The sequence below is a fragment of the Cavia porcellus genome, unplaced genomic scaffold, assembly GCF_034190915.1.
Source record: "Cavia porcellus strain 051 isolate PalLab524CR breed Dunkin Hartley unplaced genomic scaffold, mCavPor4.1 scaffold_9, whole genome shotgun sequence".
NCBI classification, from domain to species: Eukaryota; Metazoa; Chordata; class Mammalia; order Rodentia; family Caviidae; genus Cavia; species Cavia porcellus.
In genome coordinates this window covers 20,294,916-20,308,850 of record NW_026947492.1, presented here as the reverse complement: position 1 = coordinate 20,308,850, position 13,935 = coordinate 20,294,916, and the positions used below count along the sequence as shown (strand labels likewise).

At 43.2% G+C, this 13,935-nt stretch overlaps 1 protein-coding gene across 7 annotated transcripts in view; it reads right to left on the bottom strand.

Annotated features, from left to right (window-relative positions):
• Positions 1–13,935, bottom strand: part of Fam118b (family with sequence similarity 118 member B) — a 50,014-nt gene that overhangs the window by 17,801 nt on the left and 18,278 nt on the right. For 6 of the 7 annotated variants that reach the window (XM_013155554.3, XM_013155555.3, XM_023566173.2 and 3 more), the window contains exons 2-4: positions 9,660–9,826; positions 4,678–4,770; positions 555–807 (exon numbers count right to left, since the gene is read on the bottom strand). In XM_013155554.3, the coding sequence (XP_013011008.1) occupies positions 555–807; positions 4,678–4,763 (339 nt within the window). In that variant the 5' untranslated portion in view covers positions 4,764–4,770; positions 9,660–9,826. The remainder of the gene's footprint in view (positions 1–554; positions 808–4,677; positions 4,771–9,659; positions 9,827–13,935) is intronic. The other variant, XM_003472558.5, reaches the window with a different exon arrangement.

The window sequence follows — 13,935 nt, the reverse complement described above, 5'->3', positions numbered from 1 at the left end:
TCCCTGAAGAGCATGAGTGACAAGGAATACATTTTTTATTGCAATCAGTGTCAAAAAAATTCAAAATATAATGCTAATGGGTCTAATTTTAATTTTTTCTTTTAGTATTTTAGTATTTTGAGAGTCCTGCTTTGTAGTTCAGACTGGCCTGGAATCCATGCCAATCCTCCTCCCTCAGCATCCCGAGTGCTGGGATTACAGATACATTGACAGTGTGCCTACCTAAAGGACATACATTGTCTTAGCCTAGAAGGATCTTTTTTTTTGGTACCAGGAATCGAACTCCCAACCTTGCACTTGCCAGGCAGGCCCTGTGCCACTGAGCTGTCTCCCAGCTCCTAGCTCACAGACACCTCAACACCCATCCCTGTCTTTCTGTCTCTCAAGTGCTCATATGATAATTATCCTTAAAAGGGTCTATCAATAGAAATTTTGCAGAAAGCTCAAATGTTACACAAATCTACAAGATACAAACAAACAACCCTTTTGAATTCAGCATGGAGGTCGTGGCTTCAGAAAACTTCCAATGGCATACAACATAAGGAGATACTCACAGGAGAGAGCTTCTGAATAAGGTCGTGAGCAACATGGACAAGGTTCTTGTCTTCATGAAGACATTTCTGAAACTTCTTGCTTTCTTCCTCTTCCAGAAGATCAAAATCAATGGCAGCATCCAGCAAGGCCTGAATTAAGCCCTTCCAGGACTTCAGGGCTGGAACCTGAGGGGCCACTGCGGCACTGATGCCCGTTCCAATGACCAGCACCAGCTCCCGAGGCTTCTTGGTTTTTAAGCTTGGAAGCAGCTTCCTGAAAAAGCAACACATGAGGACTGAGATACCCAAAGGTCAGGAGGCACCTGGAAAGACTGTCTGACCAAAAGTGGTCAGATATGCAGGTCCTTCAGCAACAACTTTAACACACGTAAAGACAACAAATACCAGTTTGTGACACTTCTCCAAGGTAGCCTAAACAAAAGACTAGAATACTGTGCTATAGCTTGCTAAAAACAAAGAAACCTATTATTTCACATTTCCCAAAAAGCAATCTGAAAATCAGTTTTCACTTCATAGTCCTCCCAACCAAAGAAACCCACGAATAGCAGCAAAAGGTCCAAATGTGTCACCACAGCTCAGCTGAGTTCTGCCACCTCAATTATACTTTAAATCAATATTAAATGTCAGAAGAATGTGCTTGACTTGTTATTCTAGAAACAGAAAAGATCCACATGAGAAGAAAGTCAATAAAAAATTAACTCTAAATTTTACAAACACTTTAAAGATAAAACAGCATGTGACAGCCAAATATGAGGACAAATCTGTCCTCACTTCAGGAAATCTGTCCTTACAAAGAAAGTGAGGGAGTGGTTGGGAGGAAGAGAAACAGGAAAGGAGGAAGACAGGGACAGTGAGAAGGAGAGGAGGAGGGAGGGGGAGACATCAGGGTCCTGAAACCTAAATGAAGGGCGACAGTGACAAAACATTCCTTTCTTACCACGACCAGCACACGTCTCTGTTCTGAAGCACATGTGCAACAGCACAAGCAAAGGTTTTTGTTTCTAGAATGTGTGAGTGGGGAACATAAAGAAAAACCCACACCACGGTTTCTCACGCCCCTTTTGCCTCCAGAGGCTCTACTACAATCCTTGTGTGAAGGAGACTCCTTCTCTTTCATTTTGCTGACAGCATGCTTTTTCCAAGAGCCTGCCTTTGCCGACCTTTTTTTTTCAAATAAAAAATGAACAGAAATAGGTTCAACGTTTTGGCATAACCCAAACCGAACTCTGAAGCCTCATGAAACCTGGCTTTAGGGAAGCAACCTCTCGATATCCTTCACTGTCCCCCAGCTCCTGCATTTACATCCAACAAGCATGAAAACCAGCTGGAAGGCATGACCACGGACACAGTTTCTGGCCTTACAGTTCAGTCCACTGGAAAAGACGGATGATAGAAGCAAATGATGAAATGTTAGGTTTCAATCAGAGGAACCAACACAGTGAATTATACACAAATAAACACACACAAATGCCCGCAAGTAGGGAAAATTTGTGGAAGGAGATGTAAGAACTGTCAACAGTGGTTAACTGTTGGTACCTGAATTCTTGTTTTTTTTATGGTACTGGGGCACCTAACTCAGAGCTTCACCCATGCTAGACAACTGCTCTACCATGGACCTGCATTCCCAACCCTGAGATTTTTTTTAACCATACCCAGAAGCTGAAACTATTTTTCTTAATTAAGACTTCCAGCTAAAAGGCAGTGTTTAACAGTGTGGTGGGGAGCACCTGTAATTTCAGCTACTTGCGTCCAGCAGGGGAGGGGGAAATAAAGTCTCTTAACCAAATCTAAGACTTCCCCAACCACCTGCACTCAGGGTTAAGTCTCCCAGACATGACTAGCCAGCCTAGCTCCTACCCAATCAGTCAAAAGGTAGAAGGATTCCTCTCTGGGGAAAACAGCTGATATGACAGAAAAGACAGCTTTTTTCCCCCATCCTTGGGACAGGGATTTGCTATGCATTTCCGGCTGGCCTTGAACTTGATCCTCCTGCCTCAGCTTTCCCAGCGCTGCGATTGCCTGGCAGGACAGCTCTCTTGTGAGCCAGAGGGAGGCTGAGCCAGTTATGTACACACAGACTGGCCACATGGCTTCTCAGTGTGCGCCCTTACACGTGACCAGAGGACAGGGTGACTGCACCTGGCGAGGCTCCCACCCTAACACACCACAGCAAGCAGCAGGGAAAGATGGATTCGGTGGAAACCAGACAATACAGGACAGAACCTAAGGAGAAAACATCAGGGCTGGGGTTTTAGCTCAGTGGCACAAGAGCCTGCCCGGCAAGTGTGAGGTCATGAGTTAGATCCCCGGTACCTGCCCCCCCAGAAAGGATAAATATCTTCACATAGATTTACAATTTGCAGTTATGGGAATACAAACAGCCTTTTAGAAATTTTAAAAACCTGCAAGATAAAACTGAGAAAATCTCCAAGAAAAAGAAAAACGGGGGGAAAAAAGCTGGGTGTGACAGGCCCGAGCCTGTAATCCTAGCAACTTAGGAGGCTGAAGCAGGGAGACGATGAGTTCCAGGCCCATGTGGACGACGTGTGAGTGAGTTCAAGGCCAGCCTGGACTATACAGCCAGACTGTGCCAAAAATCCAAGCCAGGTAGAGTAGGTGACATGCCTGTAATTCTAGTACTCAGGAGGCTGAGGCAAGAGCAAGTTCAAGTACAAGTGCAAGTTCGAAACCAGCAAAAATAAAAACAACAAAAACCCCAATCAAACAAACAAGAAGAAAATGAGATGAAAAAAACAATTTTAAAAAATGTAAGAAAACTAATGACTTAATCCACAAGGTCCAACTGTACTCAAAAATAACAGGAGCTCTACCAAGACAGACAAAAGATTTCATTCAAAGTCCACAGTGGAGATGTGTGCCTGTGATCCGAGGTCTCTGGGAAACTAAGGAGGAAGATCCCAAATTCATGCCCAGCACAGGTAACTTGGCAGCTGAGTGAGAGCCAGTCTCAAAATACCAAGGAATGTAGGACGAAGACTTTGGGTTCAACCTGCAATGCCACCCACACACGAAAAAGCAAGGGTACATATAGTCATTGAGAAGCGGAGCTACTGTTAACTAGCTTGAGCTACCTACTCTCCAGATTTCATATAAAGACACATCACTGTAAAATTCCCAGGAACAAGAGAATAAAATGATTTTTACCAGCTTCTAATGAGCAAAGAAAAATATTACATAATACAAGGAACTGGGAATCAAAATGGAGTGGCTTTTTGCCAGGAATACTCAGATGTTAGCAGAGAATGATCGGCACCTTTGAAACTGAGAAAAATGATTTCTAACCTAAAATTCTTTATCAGCCCCACTATCAAAAACAAAAGCCCACAGGCATATATAACGAAGACTATTACTATCTCTAAACATTTTTTCCTATGAATCTTTAAGGAGACACACAAGGGTAAGTATCACTAAAATGAAGGAGTACACAAAGGAGACATGAGATACAGCAATCAGAGAGCCATGTGAAAGGACTTCTCAGGACAAGGGGACAGCGAACCTACACCTCAGTGTCACAGGCACTGAGTGGGCACAGGGTGCAGTGAGTCCATAGGGAAGAGTCTGTGAAACCAATTAACCCAGCAAGTTAAAACAAAGCGAACAAAAGAATGAGAAACACAGAGGAAACATGGGCAAGAAAGGAAACAGAATCATAACACATTTCAGGCTTAGCAACAAATACTATTTAGACAGTCTCCTAATGCAAATATTAAAAGCTGGCTGCTGAAGGAAATCACTGACAACCGGGGAAACAGGTGGACCAGGAACTGGGGGAGGAGCTGTGGAACAAACCAAATCTTTACCTTCCACAGTCTGAACAAAGCACAAAACAAAACCCTCACAACAACAGCAGTTTACACAAGGTATTTAAGTATACAGATGCCTCAGAATAAAAGGATAAAAAGCTGAAATCAATCATCTCCAGGGAGAGAGCACTGTAGCCTTCAATTACTGACTTAAAACTGTACGCATATTACTTTTTAATTTTTAAATGAAGGTCAATATTGATTAGCAAAAACAATCAGAATATAGGGTACGTTCAGATTTTTCTTGACTTCCCAGTAATGCAAATCTACTGTTTCTCGGATTCCCTCCTCTCATTTACCTGGGCTTTTTGGTGGGAGGTGCGCCATCACTGAAGAATCCAAAAATCTCGTCTATATCAGAGGCCTGGCTCCCTGTAGAAGCCATCCAGTTTCTAAAATAGATTAAACACCACATACCACAATTAGATCTTCAAAGAGTACTATTTAAAACGGCACATACATTACACAGTGATAATACGCTATGCACCCTTTGAGGGTACCCTCTGCTTCACGGAAATCCACTTATGAATAAGCATTCCAAACTTGAGGAATTAAATTTGTCTGAAAGTCGCCGCCGTGAAACCATAGCACTCTGGTGACCCATCACGCCGTCTGCTTGCTCCTCTCCTCAGGTCCTCCTCCCAACCACCCAGCAATGAAACCCACAATCCTGAGCCCTGTCAGCGCCTGCCACTGCCAGCCATCAATCTGGCTAGGCTCCCACAGGAGAAGAAGGGCTTGGGACATTCCTAAGAGATAGAAACAACCCTAGGAAAGTGTAACAACAGCTCCCGGTCATTCGTACTCTGAGTGGAAGAAACTGCCAGATGAAGAACAGACCAATGCAGTTATTTGTTAAATATGCCTTGTTAACAAACGATTTTCCTTAAAGGGGGCAGCCACATCTAAGCATGGATGGGACTTTCAAATCAAGTCACTACAGGAAACAGTAAAGTACCCGAAACAAGCAGAGATGTATGACTAATGGTCAGTTATGTTCAAGCCCTGAGATGAGTAAAAGTTTACAAAAATTACTATGTATTAGAATGAGAATTACAAACAGAAGTTTCAGTTGCTCAACACCTGTTAAATTTTGAAACTGATGGTTTTAAAACTGCAAATTACTTTAAACACATAATATGGGCAACAGCAGAATTTGGGGTCTTTTTATTATGTTCCATTTTTACTACTAAAATAACTTCTTTAAAAAGCCAACTTTTTCTAGAACCCAAATACTGTACTTTCACACCTGTTGGTGTCAGGCACACCATTATGCTATCCTCCTCTTCAAACTTAAGGGCTCTGCAGTTTACAACTATCCAGTTAGGATACAGTCATCGTAAGACTATTTTCACAGAGTTTTACTTTGATTGAAGTCATTTCTTATTCCAAAAGTGTGTCTTCTTGGTGGAGAACTAGTAATAACAGAGGTTACTTCTTCCATATACAGGACTACTCATACTTTTTGGAATATTATTGAAAAGTACACAAGGAAAAGTGTTTCCACCTTTGCTCTTTTGTAACTATTATTTGATGAGCTCATCATCTAAACAAATTACCCAAGTAATACTTCAGTACTAAGAAACATAAAAGTAAAATACAAGGGAAAGTTAAGGTAGGTTTTGAACACAGACATCTTCACAATGGAGTGTCTGATTGAGCAGCCATGGGCTATTTATAAATATCAATTCCTCTAATACTCATAACCCTATTAAGTTCCATGACTGAGCATATCTAATCTCAAAGTCCAAAATGTGAAACACTCTGGGCACTGAAATATGCCACAGTGGGAAGTCCACACCTGACGGGCCAGGTTATACTTACAATGCAGGTACACCAAAACATACTGTATAAAAGTATCTTTGCGCTGTATGTACAGTGTGAGGTATGTGTAAGACATAAATAGTTTTGTGTTTAAATTGCATCCCATCATCAAGATATCTCATTTGTGTATATGCAAGTAGCCAAAACACAAAACAAAACCCAGTAAACCCTGAAATCTCAAACACTGTAGTTTCAAGCATTTCAGACAAAGGATACTCAGCTGTGTTATTATCCTAATTTACAGATGAGAAAAACTGACACAAAGAGGTTGATGTCTGGTAATATCAGAATTCAAACCACAGCCACTGCCTCCCAATTATCTATTCTTAGCTACATTATCACTAACTAAAAGCATTTTCCACAAGCATTTGCTTTTCAATCTTTTAAAAAAACTTGTCCCAAAGCATTAAAAATGAGCACCAGTACTCTTTGGGTGTGTGCAGGGTGGGGAGCAAACCAGCACCTTCCCCCAGCCTTTGTAATTTTTTATCTTGAGACAAGGTCTTGCTAAACAGCCCAGGCTTGCACTTTTGATCCTCCTGCCCTGGCTTCCCAGAGTGCAGGGATTACAGGTATCTGTCACTGTGCCTGGTACCACCAACATTCGAGCAAGCAGATTTATTGAAAATAATTCCGTGTAACACTTAATAGCTGCCTGATAAACAGCAATCACCATGGCGCACATCAAGGCAGTCGGCAATTCAGAAGCCGGGTCCTTCTACCACCAGGAAGCCCCGGGCAGGTCTATTCTATCCTGGAAACACGCAAGATTATTTCTGCTAGACTCTATTTCTGATCAATGGTCAATTTAGATACTTACATCTGAATAATGTTTTATTTACAGAGTCAATTGTTTTAAAGGTCCACTCCATTTGCTAAAATTTAAGAAAATTAAGTAGGGTCAGCGACTCTCAAGTGAAATGTTTTAGATTCTCTTATTTAGGAACTGAATGAGAATTCAATATGCCCACATTATACCCGATCATACATTCATCCTGTTTTCTAACAGAGTACTGTCTTCAGAAGGATGCCCCACACAGTAATGCCTCACGTATGTACACCCCAGTAGTATATTATATAAATCACATTTTCTTCCTTCTAGAGTGTGTATTTTCAGGGGAAAATGCCCATTTTAGTATTTACCTCAGATGATGCACAACATTGCAAAGACATTCGAAGCTAACTGAAAATCTGACATGGAATTCCTAACATGCACCAACTAGTCCAGTTCAGGGGCAAACTTTTCTACACCATTGCTATGCAGTTTTCACCTCAGTGGAACTTGCTACATGTAGCAGAGGTGGAAATGTTTTTCTGCCACAGAAAATTAAGGCAGCTTTCTGTGGCAGGGTCTTCATTACTTTGATTCTGCTAAGCCACTAAGAAACCCTTCCAAGCTAACACAGTGCAGCAAAACACAAGTCAGACAGTCGGTAAACCCTGAGACAAGTAATGGCAACCTCATGAACTACAGTTTGCAGGCAAAACTTGAGAGATGCTTATACTTTACAACCTGTTAGCTTGGCGGGAAACAATACTACTACATCTGATGGATGAGGAAAAAAGAGCAAGTCTTTTAGGAAAAAATCCCAGTCTCAACCATAGAAAAGAGATGTGAAGAGTGAGTGGCCATCAGCATGAACTACAGCCGACACCAGGAGCTGGGCCCTGCTGTGTCAGAGACGCCAGGTCCCTGCTCTCTCAGCAGCCTGGGCTGGGTCTGGCTCCCTTCCGCTGCAATCAGGCGGGGAACTGCCCGCACCCCTCCATCTCACCTGCACACTTCCAACTCCAGAGCTCCATATTCAGCTCAAGCAAGCGGCACACCAGAAGGAAATGGAGTACGGCACAGAGAGGCAGGTAGAAAGTTCTAATTTTAGTTAGCATTTTTTTGGGGGGCCAGGAGATAAAAGATCCGTAGATAATTAGCTTGAAAAGGTTGGTGTATTTCTTTAAAAAAATCAGTTGTATTTACAGCAAGTTTCTATTTTACAAAATTCAACTGTGAAAAAAATGGCTTAGTTCTCTGGCACATACATAGAAAGGGGTTAATATTTTTTTTTTTTGTTTTTGAGAATAGGGTCTTGCTATATGTAGGTCAGGCTGGCAATCCTCTTGCCTCAGCCTCCCAGGTGTTGGAATTACAGGTAGGCACTACAAAACCTACTATTTTTTTTCAAACGGAAACCAGTTGTTGTTGGAACTAAGAAGAGACCAAAATTGTTTAATACTGTAGTAGCTTCTAGACTAATCTAACATATCTGGTTTTCAGCTGCCACGGAGGAAGGGAAGAATGAAAAGATATCCATTGTAAGGCACTACAAAACAGCCCACAAATCCGTGGACAACAAATTCAGTGAACTATTTTGCTCAGAAGCTGATACAGTTAGTTCTTAACGTAGATCAATTTTTCCCATCTGGGTAAAACAAAGTTACCACTTCATTCCGCCAAGGTACACACACAGAACAGGAACAGGAATGGCGCCTGGCTGTGGGGACTGGACTCCTCTTGTGCCCCAGGTTTGACCCATCTCCTGCACTGAACCCATGACTGACTTAGTTTCTACTGCTATCCTCAAGGAAGCCTGACACCCTGACCTCCCACCAGTTAGGGTCTGTAGCAAATACAGACGGCGTGAGAGCGTGACCATCATCCCAGCACTCTCGAGGCTGAAGCAGGAGGACTCTTTTGAGTTTGGGGTCAGTCTGGGCTACAAAGTGAATTCCATGCCCATCTAAACTGCACAGCAAGACCCTGTCTAAATAAACCCCTAAATCACAAAGAGATCAATATCTAATTCGTCTCTCTCTTCTCCTTTCTCCTGATGTGTGCAGGCTCGTGTGTGTGTGTGTGTGTGTGTGTGTGTGTGTCTGTGTGTGTCTGTGTGGTGCAGGAGATTGAACCTTTGCACTGAGCTTGTTCCCTACTCTTTTTTTCATTTTTATCTTGAGGTAGGGTCTTGTTGAGTTGCTCAGGCTGGACTCAAACTTCAGGTCTTCCTCCCTCAACCTTCTAGAGCTTACAGGTAAAAAATCAGTTCTTGAAAACTTCTTTAACCTAGTCACTGATAAAATGCTAGACTTATGCCATTTATTCATGGAGTTTTACCAGGAAAAAAATGATCCTATCTGAACCATGTGAGAAGAGGTAGGGACTGAGGGAGCTGATTCTAAATTCTAGTAAGTCATTTAATTCAAATTCTTCAAACCGTACAGGTATTTGATGCTCATGAACTCAGATGCTGTTTCTATTGTTATTTTCAATTCAAAGCCAAATACAGCCATGGTAGAGCATGTCTGTCTTCCCAGTGCTCGAAGGGCTGAGGCAGGAGGACTGCTACAAGTTTGAGGCCAGCCTGCGTTGCACAAAGTTGAAGGCCAGTATGCACTACAAATTGAGATGTTATCTCAAAAAACCACCCACACACAAACCCCAAATAAAACTACAGTAACAAACCTTGTACATGGAACAGAACTGTTTTAGGAAGGAATTGCGGAATATCCAAATTTAGATTTGATTAAAACTGAAGTTGGTGACTGGAGGTGATGCTTTCACCATGCAAAGAATGACAACTTCTTTCTGTTTTCCTGTTTTTTCTTCTGTGAAGCTTGAGGAGGTATATCCTGCAAACAATGACACACAGCACTAAAGGACTTTAAACTAGGTAATAAAAATACTCCCATGTACCAAGCAGTACAATCTTACACACAATTCCATCAAAAGTGACAGGTTATTCATTAAAAATGAGATTATCTAAGGGCAAAATTTGTGTACTACAGTCTTAAAAACAGAATTCCTACTATTAACATAATTTATTACATAGGTTGATAACCTCCAAGCCAACAGACTGCACGCCAAACACTGCCAATGAATGCAGATCCCGCCAAGTCACAGGGTCACCAGAGGCCACCATCACAATAGATGTCTCTACTGAACTGAAACAGACAAGCCTTAAGGAAGGGAAACGGTTTCCGTCAGAACAAAGGTCAGACCGGTAGTAGCTATCTGTATCTGATTTTCACTCTTTTCACATGCTTGGAGATTTCTGACTCAACTAGTACTGAAAAATTTAACAATGCTTTTTAAAATTAAAAAAAATAGCACGTTTTGACAATGCAAAGCTTGGAAAGTTTTCACAGCTGAGTGTCTGTAAGGAAGGGGTGACTTCACAGCGGCGTCTAGGAAATCGGCGTGGGGCACCACCTGGTCAGCGAGCAACCTGAACCCATTATTAGCAAAGCTGGGCAGAACCATAACAAAGCAGCAGACTGCTTTACAGATATTCTTAGAATTAACTAAAACAAAACACATCAAATGTTCTCTGCAACACACACACACACACACACACACACACACACACCCAAGTCTATGAAGTCTAATGTGCTCATTACAGGATTATTTTTGAGTTCATATTCATATGCACAATACTTTAAACAGATATAATGGCTAGAAAAGATACCTATCATTAGTTCTTAATCATATTTAAAGCTCAGTTATCAAAACATCCAATAATTAAGAATAAGCTTGTCCTGAAGGCAACTCTTCTAATATTGTCATGCAACAGTTTTCAGCGTCTAAATCAGTCTCTTGACTTTCCTCTCTACAAGGATAGGGAAAGTGCAGGGCCAAAGAGGTTGTCATGATATGTTCTGAATAAAAAGAGGGTACATTCCTAGGCCTGGGGACAGGAGAAGGCTCTACCAGCTCTGCTTAAAGGACAAAAAGAACCTGATGTCCTCTAAGCGCCCCCTTTTCGGTGGTCCTGGGGATTGAATCCAGGATCTTCACACTGAACCACATCTCTAGCCCTGGTTTTTGAGGCAGGGTCTCACTAAGTTGCCCAAGGGCTGCTCTGATTTGCAGTTACATGAACTTGTGTCTCACTTTCCTGAGAAAAAAGTGGGGAAAAATTTTTTCTGAGACAGGGTCTCACTATGTAGTTTAGGTTGGTCTTGAACTCACAGTGATCCTTCTGCCTCATCCTCCTGAGTGTCGGAATTACAGGTGTGCATTACCACACCCAGCTAAGAGTGGAAAATTTTGCAGCAGAATGTCAAAGACTTGCTGGGCATGATGGCACATGTCTGTAACCTCAGCAGTCGGAGACTGGAAGAAGGACTGCGGTGAGTCAAGACCATCCTGAACTACACAGCGAGAATCTATCTCAAAAAACAAAACAAAACAAAAAACAGGGCCAGGGATTTAGCTCAGCAGCATAAGTGCCTACCTTGAGTTCAAGTTCAAATAAAAACCCAAAACCAACATAAAACGTGTGCTTTTGAACATTAAGGGGGAGGTTATCTTAGCTTCAACTTCATGGAAAACAAAACCAGAAACAATAGATAGCAATTCATGAGGCAAGGTTTGAATGCAAAACCACTGGATAAAACTGCAAAAAAGAATCAACTTGAAGTTTTAAAAAGTACAAAAGGATCCTTAACTATGAACCATAAGATCTGAACCCACAGGAGAGATGAACTGGGACCAGCATGGCTGAGCAGCCCTGGCGATCCTCCTGGACACACACTCTGTCCTTCAGGAGAGGACCGCAAGGCCAGAGGAGGCATCTGACTGTGGTCAACTGCACTGGACCTCCAGCAGGACTGTAAGAAAGCAGTGTGACCAGCGTACGACTGGAAAATTAAAACACGTGGAAAATTGCACTGAGTCAAAAAACGAAAGACCTAGAAAACCAAGGTAAAATGGAAAAGGTTTGGGTATGACTGAGTTAGAAATGAGAGACATGATACACCCTCCGTGTAGAAAAGAGAGGCAGCTTCCTAGAGACACTATTCTACGGAATGAAGTGTTACTCAGCTGAATTGAATGTAAAGCAAATTAAGATATTTAAACTGAGTCAGGCATGATGGCAGGTGCCTGCACTTGGGAGGCTGAAGCAGAAAGATCATGTGAGTCCAGGAGTCCAAGGCTAGTCTGGGCAACACCTAAACATCCCCCCACCAACACACACTTGCAATAGAACTCTAAATGGCTGTAATTTTGTTCTTTAACCCAGCTCCAGCTTTTCCTGGCTTGTGGTAGCCTGACTCCATTCTCACAGGTCCTTCTTGTGTCTCTCCTTTCTTAAATCTCCTCCTTTAGAAGGATGCCTGTCAAACAGACTTAAGACCCACTCCAAACCCTGAAAGATGTCATTCCAAAATCTGGGATCTTAATTATACCTGCAAAGACCTAAATAAAGTCACAGTCACAGGCACCTGGGATCATGGTGCACCTTTGGGGCGGGCACTCTGCGTTCGTTCAGCTGCCGGGTCACGAAGAGCTGAGGACACAGCTGGTGGCAGGCTGCTTGCCTAGCATGTGCGGCCCGAAGGCGGCCATTCCCCCACAGCACACCGCCTTCCCCTGGGCCCTGCCCCTGGGGAGAGTGCACCTGGCTCTTTTGCCACCCTCTGCTGTGAAACAAAGCCTTCTGGTTTTTCACTTGGAGATCTGTAAATCAGGATGGTAAAATCTCTTAGTTGTCACTAAGTGCTAGATATATAAACAATTTCAGCTTTTCAGTCACGGAAAGAGATCTCTTTGTTCAGCTGCACTAAGCTCACAATGTAAGAAATTCTGTATGACTGGAATTAGCTAAGGCAACCAGTGTGGGTGTTCATGGGTTACCATCTGCATAACACTTAAGAGAAGGCAAGTTCTCTGTTTAATTATTTGTTGGTTTTGGTATCTGAATTCCATGAAACTGATGGAATTCCTTCCTAGAAAAGTGAGCCCTCCTCTCCTTCCCTTAGGTGCTCCTGCCCCCAGGGCCCTCACACAGGACGGATGCACTGCCCTGGGAGGCCTTCTCTGTCCTGGCTGCGCATTCCTAATGTCATTCCTAACGTAGGGTGCACAGGTTTCCAAGCGGCTGATCAAATCAAGTGAATGATCTGAAACCATCCTGACCATCCTGTTTAGCTCCTCTGCCTCACACACAATTCTTTTTATTTCACGGTGGAACTGTCAGGACAAAAAAGAGCTTTACAAGTTAGGCGGCTTCTCTGAGCCACCTAGGCTGAAGGTGGGCCCACCTCCCGCTCCCCTCCCTCAGCCCAGGTTACTGGAGGGCGCAGCAGCAGACGGGGCTCCGGGGGGCAGTTTCCCTTCCGCTGGAGGGATGAAGCCAGCTGTGCAGCTATCAATTGTCTCACTGTATTTTCTCCCTCCCTCCCTTCACAATAAAAGGCCCTCGTACAACTGATGTGCTTGGGAGACCGGACCCCACTGCAAAAAGCTACTGAAAAGGTGGCAAGCTCCCAGCACGGAAAGCAAGGAAGAGAGTGAAGCAATCGAGTGAGATGCCTTCTTCTGACACTGATGTACCACGCTACAGCCTCTACAGGGCCGCGGCAAACCTGTACACACCGTCAATTACCAGATCCCAGGGCAGCGCCAAGTAGCTGCTGAGACCCCATGTGTGGGTCCTCGCAGGCTCCCCGTGAGATACAGATAATGCATAAGGACACAGACGTCAGGAGAAGTCCACTGTCCTGACTTCACGGCTGCCCACTGTCTTCTAGGCCAACGGGTGTGTGTGTGTGTGTGTGTGTGTGTGTCCTCCCTTCAACCCCTCTTCCCCTCATTTAGGAAACCTTTGTCTCCATTCCCCCACAGTTCCCTTTCCCATTTGAACATTTTATTTTCAGAGTATCTATTATAATTTTAGTCCTTGCACTTCCCTGTCTGACTTCTTTCAATTAAGAGTAGTGTCAAGGTGCATCCATTT